The 18817-nt window shown below is 37.7% G+C and overlaps 1 protein-coding gene across 5 annotated transcripts in view; it reads left to right on the forward strand.

Annotated features, from left to right (window-relative positions):
* The window catches only part of PTPN3 (protein tyrosine phosphatase non-receptor type 3), a 163710-nt gene that overhangs the window by 61577 nt on the left and 83316 nt on the right, over positions 1 to 18817 (forward strand). For all 5 annotated transcript variants that reach the window (XM_051812626.1, XM_051812627.1, XM_051812628.1 and 2 more), the window contains exon 2: positions 7068 to 7222. In XM_051812626.1, coding sequence (XP_051668586.1) covers positions 7068 to 7222 — 155 coding nt within the window. The remainder of the gene's footprint in view (positions 1 to 7067; positions 7223 to 18817) is intronic.

Below are 18817 nucleotides of genomic sequence, written 5' to 3' on the forward strand. Positions count from 1 at the left end.
ATGGGAAATGTTGGTAGCTGGGCTCTGCAGTGCTCAGCTTCCATTTTGGCTCAGTGTTCATGTTCTTCCGCTCTTCAATGTTGTTAGTGTGAGACACTACCAAGTCGAGGAAGGTGAACTTCAGTTTTCCCTCTGCAGTTTTAATGTTGAGTTCATGCAACACTGTTTGCAACCTCCAAAAGGCATTATTTACAAAAATAAAGTAGTGACAGCCCTTATATTTTCAGTGAGGTGGTTGTCTTTTGTGCTATCGTACTGTTTAAAGCTGAGGCAGGTGATAGAGGAACCACAAAGTTCCTGAATTATTCAATTGGCATGGTGCAGGAAATGGAGCAATGAGCCATTTACTGCTCTCAATACTCTGGCTGAAGGTGATATTTTATAAATATTAGTGGGTTTTTTTTAAATAAACGTCATAAAGGTCTCTGACATGAGCAATAAAGACTGCAGAAAATTTGAAAGCATTACAAGTGTGTCTCATTCTCATCTGTATTTTATAGCACTTGAACAGTGTGGGGAGCAGGGATCTTGAGATGCCTTTTCCTCCCACTGTTTTTCTTCTGATCTTACTTATTCCTCATGCAGTAGATATCTCTGTACTTTGGTTTAGTTCTATGTATATAAAGCAACATCTGTGAAGTTAGCATGACCAGATTCACACCCTTGAAGTTAAAAAGAGTCATTCATACAATCTGGTTTGATCCTTTGCAAATGTGACCAAAATATTTGCCTCAGAAGTTAGAATAAAGGATGTTAAGAACCCAAGTATTGAAATTGATGGTCAGTATTGTTTTTCTACCAATAAGCTCTTCTAGAATTGAATTACCTTTAGGTTGTCTGATTTCAAGATTAAGTTTTCAGACAACCAGTCTATATGCTACTGAACATGTTGCTGAAAGGCTGGGATGATTCTTCCCCCTCAACCCCTCTCCCCCACATGTAAAGGCTATTACTCTGTAAATAATATAATTATTTTGGTCAAATAATCTTCATTAACCTGTGATGGTAGCTTGCCCTGCTTTATTGCCATGAAGTCTATGTCTTCAGTTTTAACAGCAAGAACTGTTGGGATGCCTGAAGCTGTGCACATTTTAAGACTTAACAGGTAAAAATCTGTAGGATGCAGGTAATGCAAATCTTTTTCAAAAGGGAAGGGGGAAGAGGAAAAAGAATCTCAGAAAAGTTCAAGTGTAGTCTTTGTCTCTAAAGCTTCTCTTGGAATGAATATATATGTAATATATATACGAACATTTGACATAAATACTCCTTTTTTTAAGGATAATTCATACCTTTAGAGTTTTTATTCTGTCACTGTTAGTGCAGCTCTGCTTTCTGTAACTTAACAGTATTAATGTATAATTAATGGTCTGAAGAGGGTAAAGCCTTTTCTGTTACACCTATACTGTACTTCAAGAACACTGAGTCTGTCATCAAGTCCCTCTTTGCCATCCATTGAGACCCTGGGTGATCCCTAACAGAAATATTGTCCCCAGTCCAGCTGCATGAGTATATGTAGGTACCACACAGCAGAGCTGAAATAAGAATACTGTGTTATGTCTTCTCTGCAACAGATATTGCTGCTTCTCACACTGCTTGCTTTACCTTCAGTATGTTACTGATTTAGTGGGATCTCAGGGACATGTCAGTCAGGATACGGTATAATTCTAAAACTAAAACTCAGGCTTATTTCCTCTCCCACCCATCTCTTGCTCTCCAGCTTTGACATTCGTGTGTGGTCTTGCTGAATCCAGAGTTCAAAATAGTTGGATTTCTCATGAAAGCACTGTGCAGTATGAGTTTACCAGAGATGTGTTATAAGGAAAAGCTAAATTAAATGCAGGGAAGGCTTGCAAACCACTTAATGACTCCATTTTCTGCACTAATTAAGCACCTAACCTCTTGTAGTGGTGTGAGGATTTTTTTTTAATTTATTCAACTGCATATATTGGATTCACTTCTAAGAGGCAATGACTATTGTTGGTAGGTACCTTATTTCTAGACAGGAGAACAAATCCAGTTTCTCTACTTACTTATTGGCTTTTAAAAGTGAAATAAAAAGTTAAGTTCCATTTTTATGGAGGTTAGAAGAGGAAAGATTATTCAAAATTACTGGTGGTTTGGTTTTTGTGTTTAAAACCAGTCTCTTTTCCTTGTAACTACCTTCATTGAAACTAAAATGCTTTCAAGTACATTCTAAATAAACAAATAGAGGTATGATCATGTATGCAGTCTGCCCTGAAGGATTATTTGTGGGTGAACTCCAGCATTAAGGGCTGTTAGATGAAGAAGAGGTATAATTATATTGGACTATGGAAGAATGTTTTTTCTTTGCTCAGTTCTGTACTAGTTCTGGTAAATATTGGGCTGGCAATATGTGTTATACCTGTTTAGGATAGAACTTTTAAATGCCTATGTTTTTGCATATATGGACTTATTTTCTGTAACGAATCTCTGCCCATAGGTTCTATTTTTCTGGGAAACTTAATAACTAAAATGATTTAAGCCTTGTTAGTGCAATTTTTGATAGCATTGTCAGAATGCTTTGCAAGACCTATTGGTTACTTATATGACATAATTCTGGTGTGCTTGAAAATATCACAAGTGTCAGCCACTGGAAGCAAGTATAAGAAAGCCAAATCTTTAATTTTTTTCATCTTCATTTTTAACTTTAGGGTGGTGAGCTTTTATTGTAATAATATTGCTTTCTGTCCTAAAAGTGATAGTTTGAAAACTTGCAGCTACTGCTTTGGCGTTTGCATGTGTGTCTACACAGATGCACAGACTTTCAATGTAGATATTAACCTTTATTCTTATTCTGAGTAAGACTGCTACAACAAGTCTTTTATTCTTTGTAGCTCAGTTTGAAGGTATTTTTACACCATAAACTGTAATGCTTAATCATCTAAAGCTTTCATGATTATTCTCTATTTATATTTAATTGATTTTGTTTTTTCAAGTGATGCAAAATTCATCATGGTGTGATGCTTCTGGCTTCCACATTTACTTTCTATGTAACTTACAGGAGAACTTTGTGGGGAAGTAACTATAGATAAGGAGCAAGTGGTGACTTGCACACGCTGCTTAAAATGAACTTTATCTTTTACTTCGGTTGTTGCTTTAGTAATGCCCAATAATTTGTATGGAAACTTGCAAATAATGTTTTGTGGTAAATATGCCATAGGATTTTCCTGTGAAATAGAAGAGTTGAATTTTATATTAGTGGCAAAACATGTAGTTTCTCATTGGGAATGTAAAAAAGATGAAGCATTTCCTCTGCAGAAGGGGAAAGCAGAAGCTGGTTTCCATAGGTATTGAGTTAAACTTAATTCTTCTTTTTGGAAAATCTGGTTGAATAATTTAATCTCCATTAAAGTGCACTGTTGATAGATATGACCTTGAGGTGAGTAATTTTTAGCTACCTGGGCTGATGCATGCTAGAGAGCACTTTTATTGGTTGTTTTAGGATTATATATTGTTAGAAAGACATGTTTGTTATACTTCTTTCTACTCCTGTTTAATTTATTTGTTATATTTAAGTGAAGGAACCATGAAATGTAACTCTTGTTGAAAGGACATACAAGACCTGGCCATGTCTTTACTACTGCAGTTTTGCCTTTCATTGTCAGGGATGGTCACTCATAAAATGGAAGAAGCACTACCCTTTCATAAATGATGTTCCCACGGATTCTGTAATATTTATGATTTTTGAGAAGCCAACATGCAACTATACTATATTCTCAGTCAAGACTACAAAGAAACTCTTGAGAATACTTAGATTAAAGTAGTACCCTTCTAGGAAAAAGCATGAGTGTACACACTTGCAGGAGTAAATTATCCTCATTTACCCAGTGAAATGAAGGTAATAAATGATTTATTAAAAAAACCAAAACAAAACGACAAAAAAACCCACAACAAAACAAAAAATAAACAAAGCACAAAGCAAAAAAGACCATTTACAGTTATGCATAATGTGATTATAAGTAGAAGGTCCTTGAGTATATACTCAGCAAATCCTCCCTTGATTTAATTCCATGGTGAGAAAGAAGTTAACGGTAGTTATACTGAGAATCAGGTCTTATGTTTTTTTTAAGAACAATTTCCAAGCAAGTTGAAAAGAAATTAAATGCTGATATGGAAAAAGTATTTTTAAAAGTCAGTCTTCAAAGATGAGGAAAACATGTTATTTTTGTTCTGCTTGACTGCAGTGTTACAGTAGGAGAAGGCATGCATAACCAACCGTGTCCAGAAATGTGTTTAATGTACTTGGAAAACATTAACTTCTGTCTGTAGCTGTATTTGTTTCTCCTGTAAGCCTATTGCATGATTTCATTATGGGATAGAATTCCACATTTGTTTTATACCTTAGGGTGAAAATAACTGTGTTTTGGGGTCGTTTTTTTGTTTGCTTAATTAAAATATATCTCTCAGCTTTGTATATTTGACATGTTTATTTTAGGGAAAGTACTGACTTGTTGATAATGTTCAAATTTGTCTTACAGTTTTTTTTGTTGGTTTCATATGTGCATCAGCTTCTTGCCTGAGGCTACAAAGCAGGAACTGAGATTTGCATGTAATGGCTGGTCCTGGTTGCTCAGGGCTGGAGGCTGATTGCTGGTGCTTAAGAGGTGGCTTCCGGTCCTGCCAGAGATCTCAGTGACCCCACTGCCTATCCCAAAAGCAGTTGCCATTGCAGATTGCTTCATGTGCTTCCATGTGCCCCTTTATACTGCATTGGGGTCGATAAGCCATTTCAGTCATCTGGCCCTATTTAAAATACAGCTTTAAACACAGGTTATGTATAGATGAAAAGCTGTAGAGCAGGTGCTAACAACTCATCTGCTTACCTCCATCCTGTTCTCCTTCCCTTGCCCTTTAGGCTATGAATTTTCCGAGTTGTTTCCTTATAGACTTACTGAGCTTACGGCACATTAAGGTGGGATGTGGAAAATGGTGTAGGCAGGTGCCTGTGGTGTGACACCTGTAACATAGCTCCCTCCCTTAGGAGCTTACTTGCTGCAGAGTGAGGCTAAAGACCATGTAGGTGACAAGTACAAGGTATGGCTTTCTCTGCTCAGGATTCCCAGTGGATGGTGGTTTCCTGGGGTTTGATTAGGCCCCTTGAGCTCTGGTTGACTGATGGTGGTGACATCCAAACGCTCAGCCATTTATCCCTGTCTCAGCAGTTTCCATGGTCAGCTAGCTCTCAAGGACAGCCTCAGCTGAGACTCTTTGCTTGCCTTAAAGACAAACCATGAACTCTGTGTTGCAGGTGTGATTTTATATAAAATTGTAAAAATCAAGGAATTACAAGTTTTCATTTGTGAACCCAATGCAAATTGGCCACTCTAGCAGCAACCACTCCTGAATTAGAAAGCCCATTTCCTGGATACTAAAATTAGAAATTAACATACTATGACTAACTGCAGACTGTATATCAAGAAAAATTGCAAAGCAATGGGAGTGTATGGTGGTTAATATGGAAATACTGTTCATAATTCTCCTAAATATTACCCCTTCCTTTTTATCCCCTCCTTTAAAAAAAAAAAAAAAAGAAAAAAAGGAAGCAAACAAACACCTAAAACCCCAAACCACACCTTCTCCAAAGAAAAAATGCAAAATGCTGACTAAATAAATGTCTTGACAGCTTACAGCTCTGATTTTAGAAAATATACAATAGCTAGCTATCAATTGGCTGACAAAAAAACATCCTATGAGAGTATTGTTGAAAGTGTTGAATGCTTATGTGTGTCTGAATTCTGAGCTGTCTGTGAGAAGGCAATTGTCTTAGCTGCTTCTGAGTATACATTACACATAGTTGTGTGAATATGGATGACTGTGCTGCTTTGTTGCCTTTGCAACCCCCCAAACCCTACTTTATACAATTTTGCATCTCGTGACTTTTCATGCTTTTCATGTTTGCCTTTTGTAGTGATGTGTCGTAGATGCAATGCTTCAGTATTTGAAGTGATTTTTTTCCCCCTCTAAATCATTCCATCTCTTTAGGTGCTTAAAAGAAAAGCCAACCTGTGTTTTAAGGCAGATACACAAATATAGGGAGATTGCAAAATAGTCCTGATATTGGACGTATCTAGCTTGGCCAGCAGTCTAGGAAACACTCATATTATGCAAGACTCTTTGTAGTTGGCCCCTAATAAGTGAGGTATGATTTGGTAATTGGTATGGTAATTAACCTGGAAAACTATCCTCTTCTTTGCTTGCCAACTGGCTTTAAACACTGTGATGTTAATTGGTAAACCGATCCAGTGGAGAGAGGCTTGAAATGTTTACAGGCTGGTCTGTATTTAATTCAACTCTTTTTTCAATGAATGGCTTTTTTCTCATTAGTGGGATTTTTTGCTTGTTTGTTTGTTTTAATTTTTAGATACTGGTTTTCAGAGTTTTGGTGAAACCCAAACAACATTTTTTTTTCTTTGTGGCATATTCTTCTCTGATATGAATGTCTGGCTTCATGAATTTATGTATGTTAGACTGTAAAATATTGACATGTTTTAAGGTTGCTTCTGCTTGCCTTACATATGGTGTTTGTATATATATTCCCAAAACAAAGTGTTACTTGATAGAACTTGATCTGCATTAACTCAAAACTGTTTTGTCAATTGAGAGTAAACAGAATTATTTTATTGTGGTTAAACTTGCACTATAAATGCAGAAATATGTAGGAAATTTATAAGGGGGTGAGTGATTTACTAGTTTCAGATGATAAAAACTTGTCTTGACATTATCTTCCTGCTTTATAATAGGTGATTGGAATTTTTTACCAATTTGCACTAAGGCAGTGGCCCATGCCTAATCTAAGTATACACTGTGGGATTATCTGTAATTCTCTTGAGACTGTTAACAGTTAGAACATGGAAGCTCCCCTATATATATGCATTTATATTCTGGTTTACAACAAGCTAATTTTACAACTTATTCTTCTCTACAACAAGCGTTTGTTCATTTGGGGTGTAGTGAGGTCTTCATGATGTTGTAGGTTACTCTGAAAAGCATAGATCAAACATAGAGAATTATAAGAACTGTTATTAAACCTAATTTTTGTTTTATAGGTTATTCAGCAATAGTTATGAACTCCCGTTTACGAGCCTTAGGTGGGAGGATAAATAACATACGAGCATCAGAGCTACCAAAAGAGAAAACCCGATCAGAGATAATCTGTCACGTCCACTTTTTGGATGGCTCAGTACAAAGCTTCAAAGTCAACGTAAGTTTGGAAAACTACTTTATTTTTAAATACATAGGAATTTGTTTGAAAGCTGGAGATCAAATGTGGGACCCTGAGGCTTGGTGTATCCCAAAGATGTAGAAGACGTAACTTTGCCATTACCAATTGCAGAATTACTGCTTATGTAATGGGTTTATGAAGCGCTATTTTAATTTACTTTCAAGTCAACCAACTGAAATATCATAAAATCATGGCATGCGGATTGTATCTGGCAAAAAGTCTTCTGTATGATATGGGAACCGCAAAGAAAGAGATCTGGTGATCATTGTCAACTATGAATAAGTAATTAATATTTAAAAGGAACCCCCAAATTTGGATGTGCTCCTCCTTTTCTCCCATTAAAGGACTGGTAAAAAGGAGGAGGCCTTGTAAATTCCTGTAGTGATGTCAGTTACATATTTTCTGAAATGCAGAGATGATGTGAATAGTGAAGACATTGTGGCTTAGCAGGACAGTTTAGTTCAGTCTTTTGTACTTCGATATAGCCTCTTTATTTGGGTGTGGGGAGGGAAAGAGGATTAATGGAGGTTTGCACTTTGTATTATTACTGTATTTTATTCTAGCAATAGTTTGGTTTATAACTTTTAGTATTGATTAAAAATATTAGCTCATTTTTAAATGAAAACAAAGGAAATAGCTTCAGTTGTCAATCAACTTTCATTAAAATTATCTGACCCTGAAAAAAACCTGTAGATGAATTTAAATAGAGTTGTGTGTATTTGTGTATATGATACTTATTTTATCCAGTATACCCTATTTGAGAAGAAACATTTTGCTGAGGAAGATATGTTGCTACATCTTTTAGATTACACAATGTTTTCTTACAAGAGATTCAAAACTGCACCCAAAAGTTGTATTTTCCCAAGTCTTATTACAGTTCACTTTACAGACTGATAGCTTTGTCTATTGGATATTAGTTGAAATAGGAATTATTTGATAGGTTAAATATATTATTTTCATTCTAATATATACAGAATTAGTCTTGTATTAGTATATATTTTATATGCTGTGTATGTATATACATATATGTGTGTGTCTATGAAGTAGCTAACATTGGGAGGCACAGTACAAGGTGAGTAGGTATGTAAGAGAAGGAGCAACACATTAGTACACAGTTGTTTGTCTCTAGTATGCCCTAAGAATTGCCTTGTCTGTCAGTGAGCTGGCATAATTACCATATACCACCCCCCCGCACAAGGATCTGTGAAAAATGAGGAATTCAAAATGTTTTTAAATCCATGCATAGTAGTATATTCATTCTTTGTAAACAAGTGTTTACACAGCTTTACATTTAGTGCTAGGCTGTAAGTCCAGCACTGTACAAGTGAAAATTGTTTCTCATTTCATCCTTTAAGCAGTGACCACAATATGGGAACCATTGAGAAGGAATTGGCTAGACCTTGTTAGGCCTTCCAGTACCTAAAGAAAGCTGGAGAGGGACTTTGTACAAGGACATGTAGTGATAGAACAAGAGGGAAATGGCTTTAAACTGAGGGAGGGTAGATTTAGACTAGATATTAGGAAGAAACTCTTTGCTGTGAGGGTGGTGAGACACTGGAATGGGCTGCCCAGAGTAACCGTGGGTGCTCCATCCCTGAAAGTGTTCAAGGCCAGGCTGGGTGGGGCTTTGAACAACCTGGGTTACTTGAAGGTGTCCCTGCCCACAGCAGAGGAGTTGGAATAAGGTGATCTTTAAGGTCTTTTTCAACCCAAACCATTCTAAGATTCTGATTTTTCTGAAACTGCAAACCCAGCTGACTGCTCTCCCTACCTTCAGCGTACCCCTAGGGTATCCCTGCTGGTTACCTCCTGCATCCAAGAATTAGAAGAGCCTCCTTTGCTACAGCTGTAATGCTGAACTGTGTAGGAGTGATGTAGGACTCATTACTGCTTTACTGAAAACAAGCAGGGAGCATGGCTGCCCCACTGTGTTATGGGCTAAAAAAAGGAAGTTTCACAGCAGATTTATTTCTTTGAGTACTGAGCTGTCATACTGGTACTGAGGGAGGCCGCACTTATTTGCCAGGATGGCCCTTCCTGGTTATCTAACCTTGAAGTCTGCCTAAGAATAGTTTTTGCCATGCTCTGGTAGTATCACAAGGTCCATTTCTCAAGAGGGTTTGAAGCCAGCTGCAGAAAATTCGCATCCAAGTTCTGCCTACAATAGCAGAAAAATTTGGCTTTGTGAAGTTTGTGCCTGACTCTGTGTGTTTATTTTAGTTGCTAAAATCGTTCAGTTTTATGTCTGTGAGCAAAGAGTGACTCTGGTCTGTGGTCAGTCTGGGAATCAGCTAGGCACATACTGAAGGAAAGTAAGTTTTGCTCTGAATAGATTTTCCCCACTAATTAAGTCTTTGTCTGTTGCTTTAGAGAAACTGTTTCTCATATCAAGAAGTTTTGCTCCACATTTAATTAATTTCTCGATGACAAGTTAGCTGATAATTCTATATTTTTAAGAAAATACTTATGCATATCACATGGCACAATTATCCAGAAGACAAACTGACAGCAATGTATTTAATGATTTAGTAGTATATTATTAAAATGAAGGTGCTTTCCAAAGTGACTATACATACATACAAGATACTTGGATAAAAAGACTTACTATGTCTTGTGAATTTTGTAAATATGCCTTCTAGTTTTTTACTTTATCAGTTTTTACCAGTATCACTGAAATCTGTTGAGTTTTTCTCTCTTGGAGCTGAACAGGGTCATCTCTTCTAAAGCATAGGGTGTAGTGTTTTCTCTTTAAAAGAATTTCAGTGTATCAGTGGAAAACTAAGGTTGGGTGGTGTGTTTGGGGTCTAGTGGTACTGAGTTCTGATCTGTGAAGGCTCAAGTTTCGATATATGTTACACTTTGAACTAGTATTAGTCTAATATTCATGTATACATAAGTATGATTTATGTTCATAGACTTTTCTATGACAAATAGTGGAAAGTGAACAGGGAAAATCAGTGTACTTGAATCTTGGTCTTTATCCATTCAATGATATAAATGGAACTGGAGACTTCTCCCTTTCTAATGACAATGTACTGAAAAATACTGAGCATTGCTTTGTCATGTAGCAGCCACCTGAACATGGAATTCTTATAAAAACAAGGTTTCTTTCCAAGTCGCAAGGAGATTATATAGGAAAACAACATCAAAGAAAAGAAACATTAAGGGTAAGAGAAACTTGAGATGAGTTTGCTTTAATTTTAAACAAATAGATATTCTTCTATGTTACCATTTCAAGTATCTTGTTGACAATGCACAGATGCTCAAGGCTACAAAATATGGACTGGATTTAAATTTAATACAAAGATGATAGATTAAATAGCCTAAATTTACAACCTGACACTGAAAACAACTTATGTATTTTGAAATTTTGAACTGGTGCTAAGAGAGATCTTTAAAATGATGGTAGAACATTCATGGTATCTTCAAATAGCAAACCTTTCAGAGAACAGGGAGAATAGAGATATACCTTTCTTTTCATTCTGTAACAACAGGGTCTTGATAGAGCCCACAAAGCTGATTTTCATCAAATTTAGTTAGCAAATTGCATGGGCTCATGGCACTTTTGTAGTTATACCTATAGGACTGCTAAATAGTATTTTGATTTTCCAGTGGTTTAATCAGTAGCAGGGTGAATGAAAATCAAATATCTTAAATCTGGACAAAGGAAGAAGGAAGGTGTATTTTGCATATGGAAATGACCAGAGGGACTTTCTATCTATTGAGAAACCTGAAGATAGCTGCATAATTTGATTCCTGAAAATTCTTATTAAGCACTTAGCCCAAAGAATAGCAGTATCCTGACCAACTGTAAATAAAGACTTAGTTGCAAGAGAAGAGTGCCAGTTTTCTCCTGGATTTTTTGCTTTGGCAGAGTAGTGAAGTGATTTGGCTTTTTTGTTCATTGTTTTTATTTAAAGGTTTTTATACTGCACTTTTGGTGAATCTGAAATTTGTATTGATGGTATCGCAAAGAGTTAATGAGTGTAACTTGCAGCATGTGCTGTTCTTAGGTCACCATTATCAGGAAAGTTCACATGGGAGTACAGACAGACACATTCCACTACATTGCTTACAGTCCAAAGAGAAATGTATGTTAACTATGCAAGGCTGAAATGGCCTTCCTTGTCTATCCACCATTAAGTGCTTCAGTACTTAGATGGAACATGTCCAAAGTCCAGGCAAAGAATAAAACGTGCTTGTAAGCTAACAGTTGGAAATGTCCTTTCAAAACCCCATTTGAGACAAAGATTTGACTGCATTTAGTACTGAATGTTGCACTTGACTTTAATTTTATCCAAGTTTTCTTGATGCCTCCCAGTAAATTTGAGGTGTTTGAATTTTGTGATAAGGTTAACTCACCTCTGTCTCTGATGTTACCTCTGTCTTGTTCTAAGGCTATAATGCATAGGCTTTCCACATGGAGAAAATGCTAGTTGTCATTCTAATATATACAGAATGTGCTCACATGCCATGTTCGAGCGTGTTTAATAGGTGTATATTGAGCAATAATGCAAATTTATTTGCATTTTTTCATATAAACATGCAAGAATTTTCTGGTTTTGCTCTACTTTGACTCATTTACCAGGAATGACCACTTGGGAAGCTCACCTCTCAATTTCAAGTAAACTGACTTTTGTGAAAGGATAAAATTTATAGCATCAGATGACTTCTGTATTACATTGTCTTTCTGAATTGACACTTTTAACTAAGTACCTGTGATTTTTGCTTTTAGAGTAGTTGGCTTTTAATAATAGGGTTGCCTTCTAGAAATAAGATGATGAGGCTATAATAATTCAATAAGTTGGAGGACATAGCGTTCAAATTGTAAGGAATGTTTTTCCTTCTCTGCCAACTCAGTTAAGCTCCTTCCAGGATCTGAGAAGGAACATGATTGTTAAAGTTAACACAATCAATTACTATTGGTATATTTATAATAATGAACCGAGATAATTAAAGGTTCTTTTTAATTGTGGGTCAGAGTTTTATAATTTTAAACAGCTCATAGAAAAATCCAATAATGCAGAATTGTTGTATCTTTCTCACCAAGTTTTCCTACTGGATATTGTTTGATAATATAAGACAGTTTAGTGCTACTCTGTGTCCCTGCATGTTGAAAGAGAAAAAACTGCTGTAAAAAGTCCCAGGCTAGCAACAAATATTTAGGTTTATATTGAACCAGATCAGTATATTCTATGACTGGAAAACAATAAGACACTATGAAATTTGATGATGCCTTTGAGGACAGTGAGAAAGTGAACCACCCTACAGCAGGCTTGTTAGTCTTAGCCCTTTGTGGGGCCTGACTTGATAATAAATGCTGAAGGAAAGAATTAAAGGAAGGGGATATTTTTCCAAAGTTAGAACTGAAATGACTAATCTCATATATATGTTTATTTTAAATCATTTTTGAGGCAGAAGAAATGCATTGTGTCAAAACTCTGTCCTTGGATAAATATTTTGTATGACCTTTATATAGGAAAATACTGCGCTACTGAGTATGGAATCTAGAAAGTTATGGGATGGGCAGGGAGTTGACTTGAGAGGTGGCAGTAGATCTTGCTGAAAAGGAGATGTTAAACAGTGCAAGGGCATTAATGTGTTGCTATTGAATCTTTTTCAGTAAATCAAAAATTTGTGGTTTGAGACCTTATTAACAATAAAAAGATACAGGTAGCAAGTAGGCTATCTTGAACAAGGAGTAATTGCAGTGAGGGAAATCAGTAGTGTAAACTAATAGCTTTTATAAGATGAGGTAGTATTTTTTTAAGCTCAATTTTCAGTTGCTAACAATAGAAGAGGAGAACACTGGTAGTTTACAGGCTGGTCTGATCATGTGTTATCATTCTGAAAAAGGTGAGTGCTACTATGCACCAGGCGGGATTCTTCAGCCAGTGTCAAGGAAGTATTAACAGTGTTAATCTTGGCATTGAGGCCACCCCCTAGGGAAGGTCATAAGTGGATCCTGGCTACTTGCAGGCAAAAGAGGGAAATTCCAGTCAGGCAGGCATAGAAAACAAAACTAGGATGCTCTGCAGAAGACTGGGCCTTAGGAGAGAAGAGGCTGTTCTGTTTATTTGGCTGAACAAAATCTTCCATACTCTGAATAAGAGTGGGTATCATATGGGTAAATAAATTCCAGTAAGAGAAAAGGATAGAGTTAACAGAAGACCAAATAAATTGATTGTGTGTAAAATTAGTGTGGAAATGGAAAGAAAGTTGTAGCACTTTGTTCAGGTTCATAGGTGTTTTGGGACCAAAGAACACAGTCTGTTTGCTTGTGGGTGAGTGTTACAGACTGAATTAGGAAAGGATGACCTCAAACAGCACATGAGGGGCGGTGAGTATTGTGTCTGAAGTGAGACTGAATTTGCAAAAGCTTAGGTGGTGTTTAAGTGGGAGGTTATCATTGCCAGAAAGTGGGGGCAAAACTTCTGTAGAGGAGAGGGACAGGCAGAGATGCAATATGTTTCACTGTCCTCTTAAAGTGTCTCTTTGTACTAATTAACTTGTAGAAGCTAACAAACTGAAAAACTTTACATGCATATTTACACCTTCACTCTAAAGAACTAAGAGTCTTACCTTATGTTTATGCAGTTCTTAGGACAGTGAGTCTTGATCATCCCAACTTCTAGGCACTATTTGACATTAAAAAAAAAATAAAGGGATTTTTTTTTTCCTCTTCACAATTGTTTGACTTACTAAACATTGAACTTGACTAATCTAAATTCCCTAAATATAGTAGAAAATCTTTTTGACACGGTTAGAATGTAATAGGTGCTAATTATGACTGCTTTAAATATTAATATTTGGCCTATCCAACATAAATTGTAATTGATTTGAAGACAGATTTAAATGGAGGTGAATAATGTGTGGTTATGAGGTGGCTGATACAAAGCTTTTAACAGTTCAGAATAAGGATTAGTAGATGTTGTGAAGGTGAAAGAGATGGAAAATTCTTTTCAGAGTAGAAACATGCGAACTTCTTGAAAATGTTTCTTTTCACTAAAAAACTTCAAAATTCTTAAAATTATCTTAAGAACTTGTGTCATTGTAACAGTGTAGGCTAGTGACGAGAGTGCATAATTTTTTTAATCTCACTGTAGAAAGGCAAGAACTTTGTTAGGAGTGTCTTAGCTACTTGCTCTAATGGTTGATAGGGTTAAGGAGAACTTAGTTCTAATGCCCAGTATAGCTGAGCACTGTTTATGTTGTTTTGCCCTCTTCCTATGGCACAGGGGAGTGAAAATATGTGTTGTAATATTGACACATAGTAATATTAGAATATGCTGTGGCCATGATCTGTATTGGAAAGCATGTCAAAATTCAAAAGCGGTGATGTGACATCCTTAGCCTGCCTCACTTTACACTTAGGTCTCAAAACTGTTTATGGGCAAACTAGATTGAAGATTGTGCAGCATGAGCTGTGGGGTCATTTTCAGGTATATAGGCTGAAAAGTAATTCAGGTGTTTCTTAAAATAATGCCAAAGCAAAGGAAATAAACATGTCCTTAAAAAACAACAAAAACCTTTATCTTTGGAAATTTTAACAGAAGACTTGAACAATTTAAATGGACATCTTAGCTTAGATTTCTGGAGTGGGTGCTTGATCTAGGCACTGTGAAAGCAACTTTGTGCATTTAACATCAGAGGGCAAGAACTGTAACCACATAAAAGTAGTGATAGAAATTATTTTTTTTCTAGGAAACATCTCCATGTTTCCTAGGAAGAGAAGTAAATAGTAGGTATGTAGGTGAATGAGTCTAGTACTGGCTGAGCAGCTGGTTTTAGGATTAGGAGACCCATGGGAATATTGCAGAGAGAACTGTGACTGCTGAGCAGGAATATCATAGCAGGGAGCTTGCTTATAGGTAAGCAATGAGAAGGCTTAGCAATTCATGTATGCTGGGGAAGAGGAGTAATGCAATTGTGAGGGGGTGAGGAGAGAGAAGGTGAAGGCATGTGAATTGGGATGAAGGACTGGAAGCATGAAAAAATAGAAGGATATTAGGAGAAAATGCTGTTGCAGAGAAAGGAGACCAAAAGGAATAAGAACTGTTGAAATTCAAACCAAAAATTAGCAGAAGAATCTGCCCTCTGTGGTCTTGTCCTGCCCAATTTGAAATGAAACCTGAGATTCCTGGGCACCTTCTTTCAACAAAGTATCTGTCCCAACCCCTGTAATTACTGTTCTTAGTCACAATATAACTTCAGTTGCTCATTTAGGTCCTGTCAAAAGTATGCAGCATAGGTGGTGCAATTGTTGTTTTGCAGGTGTCATGTGGTGTCACTTGGAAGTGTCTTTACATTTTGCTTTTAAAAACCCAACCCTGGGGAAATGAATGTGGTATATATGCTAAGGCAGTGCTAAAGATGAACTTATGTATGTCAGGAAATGCCCATTATTTCAGAGGGTTAGGGTGGCATCTGCTGTTTCCGTAGGGCCCTCTTGTGTACATATAGGGATAATTTCTGATGGGCAAATCTCAGTCTTTATTGTGAAGGCAATTTCATTGATTGTGCTGGACAGAACTGCCTGACAGGTGCATGGTGCCATGGCTTTGTGTGACAAGGAATGCATGGTCATGTGATCCTCACCTGTTGCCAAGAGTTCAGTTTCTAAGCTGAAATCTAGGCCTATGCTATTTCATTTAAAAATGGCGTTTGATCTATCATGGTTTTACTATCCTATGGAATGGTAGCCTGTTTGAAAGGAGAGGAGTGGGAATGTGCAGCTGGGGAAGAAGGAGGGGACAGATCTGCTGCTTTTAGTGCCCACACAGCCCTGCAGGCCTGAGTGGATTCACATTTATTGTGAGACCTCAGTTGTTTGTTGTAAAAGTTAAACAAGATGGGAGACTGCTGGAGGGGAATGGGTACTCTCAACAGTTGAGTGTTGCCTACATTGTTTTCTGCACATGTGACTTTACTCGAAAAATGGGCACAGCTTTGCACAGGAGGCCAACAGCCTGAGGTAGTAACACTGAGCGTTCAAGTCACAAATAAGATGCTAGGAGTTCTACTCTAGCAGTAGAAAATGTTGGATAATATTCCATGCTCCAAGATAAGGTGGGCCAAGTGGGTGTCCTTAGCTTGAATTTTTGTTTTTCTTTTCCCGTCTTTTTAAGTAGGAAGAGTGCTTCTATGAGATAAGGGAAGACTATGGAATATATTAGTTTAAAGCCCTCAATCACAACAGTGTGGTACCCTATAAAAATAATAGAAATCTGTCTTCTGAATTGGACTTACTAAACTGTTGTATAATAAAAAAGGTCTAAGCAAAGAATTGGGTTGGCTTATTAAGTAGACACTCTTGTGAACTGAGCAAGACAAGGACCACCCACAAAAATGTTGTCACTATCACACTTGTACATGAAGTCCTTTGTTTCAAGAGATTATTTTTAAAAATTAAGAAATTTGTTCAAAAAATCAGAACTTGATGAAGCCAGAGCTCAGGTTTTAAGAAAGTTGTTCCAGAACAAAGTGCTTGTCTTTTACAGTCTAAATAATTTTTCCTCTGGTTGTGTTTTTTGTTTTGGTCTGTTTTTTTTTTTTTTTTTTAAATGTGTGCCATTTGTTTCTGCTTTTAAGGGTGAGATTTGGAAAAATCTCACTCAAACTAATTTGAAAAATTTAGTTTTCTGTGATTTTTCTTGAATAGAAAAAATATGAAGCAAACTAGTCCGATTTTTATTCTATCTAGCAATTCTGTACCTAAAAATCTAGAGCTAAGATGCCATACAGTTTTGCAAGTGTGGTGGGTGACTGTGACTGGATGCCAGTTGCCCACCAAAGCTGCTCTATCACTCCCTTCTGCAACTGGACAGGGGAGAGAAATTATAGCAAAAGGTTTATGAGTTGAGATAAGGACAGGGAGAGATCGCTCACCAAATACTGTCATGGGCAAAACAGACTGAATTTGGGGATATTCACTAAATTTGTTACTAACAAAATCAATGGGATAATGAGAAGTAAAATTAATCTTAAAAACATCTTCCCCCCACTCATCCCTCCTTTCCAGGATCTACCTCCTCCCCGCCAGCAGTGCAGGGAGACGGGGAATGGGGGTTATGGTCAGTTCATCACATATTGTTCCTGCCACTGCTCAGGGAGAAGAGTTCTTCCCCTGCTCCAGTGTAGGATCCCTCTCATGGGAGACAGTCCTCCATGAACTTCTCCAGTGTAAGTCCATCCCACAGGCAACAGTTCTTCACGAACTGCTCCAGTACGGGTCACTCTACCATGAGGTGCGATCCTTCAGGCACAGGCTGCTCCAGTGTGGGACCTCACAGGGCCACAGGTTCTACCAGAAATCTATTCCAACTTGGGCTCCTCTGCCCATGGGTCAGCAGGTCCCTGCCAGGACCCTGCTCCAGCACAGGTTTCCCATGGGCTCACAGCCCTATTTCAGGCATCCACTTGCTCTGGCATGGGTCTTCTCCACAGGCTGTAGGTGGATCTTTTCAGCCCTGTGGACCTCCATGAGTTGTGGGAGCACAGCTGCCCCACTATGGTCTGCACCATGGGCTGCAAGGGAACCTCAGTTTTGGTGCCTGGAGCACCTTCTTCCCATCCTTCTCCACTGACCTTGGTGTCTGCAGGGCTATTCCTCTCACATATTCTCACTCCACTCTGGCCACAATTACATCTGCACAATAAGTTGTTTTTTTTTTCCTTCTTTAATATGTTAGCACAGAGGCATCACTATCATCCCTGATTGACTCGGCCTTGGCCAGTGGCGAGTCCGTCGTGAAGGCAGCTGGCATTGGCTTTACCAGACATTAAGGAAACTTCCAGCAGCTTCTCACAGAAGCCACCCATGTAGTCCCCCTGCTACCAGAACCTGGCCACACAGACCCAATACAGCAAGCTGCTTATTAGCATATTTAGAATTGCAGTCTTGTTGAGGGGATTTTGTTTGTTTCTTTTTGTGGTGGTTGGTTTGTTTTTTTTAATAGGACTGGTTCACAGAGTTCTGTGGTAAAAGTTGGTTAATCTGTTCTCCACAATGCCATGGCATGGAGATCCTTTTTGGTTTGGGAAAAATTATACCTTACACTTCTGATTTCTGCTGCCTGTAATTTCCTGTTGCACCAATTCTTCTCTGATACCTGTCACAAGAGACATCTATGCAGAAAATGGGGTCACTGAATGACAGCTGAGCATGTGAAGGCGGAGAGGCAGGGGAGAGTACAGGCTGAAGTACAGGATCTTATGGTTGGAGCACAGCATCCTCCTTCTTTTTTCCCCCATCCTAGTGTATACTCACTTGCCTTTTGGCAGATGATGTGGAAACAGAATGTGCTGGTGGTGACAGCAGGGGCCAGAGCAACCTCATGTGTCTGTAAACCATCCCTGCAGGCTACCACTCCAGAGAAGGGCATTGCTCCCACTGTGGGCAAGAGAGGGGTGGTCTGCTTACAATTAAATTGCTGCCCCCCCCCTCAAGGGCTGCAATACGTGTCAGTTCACATTCGGAAATTTCATGTGCTTAATGTATTTTGGAAAGAAAACCAAACTTTTAACAGAAAAAAGTTTTTATTGCTGAGAAACTTTGAATTGATGAATTAGCAG

This window comes from Manacus candei, unplaced genomic scaffold, assembly GCF_025592945.1.
Source record: "Manacus candei isolate 608988 ecotype Guabito, Panama unplaced genomic scaffold, ASM2559294v1 h1tg000088l, whole genome shotgun sequence".
Lineage (NCBI taxonomy): Eukaryota > Metazoa > Chordata > Aves > Passeriformes > Pipridae > Manacus > Manacus candei.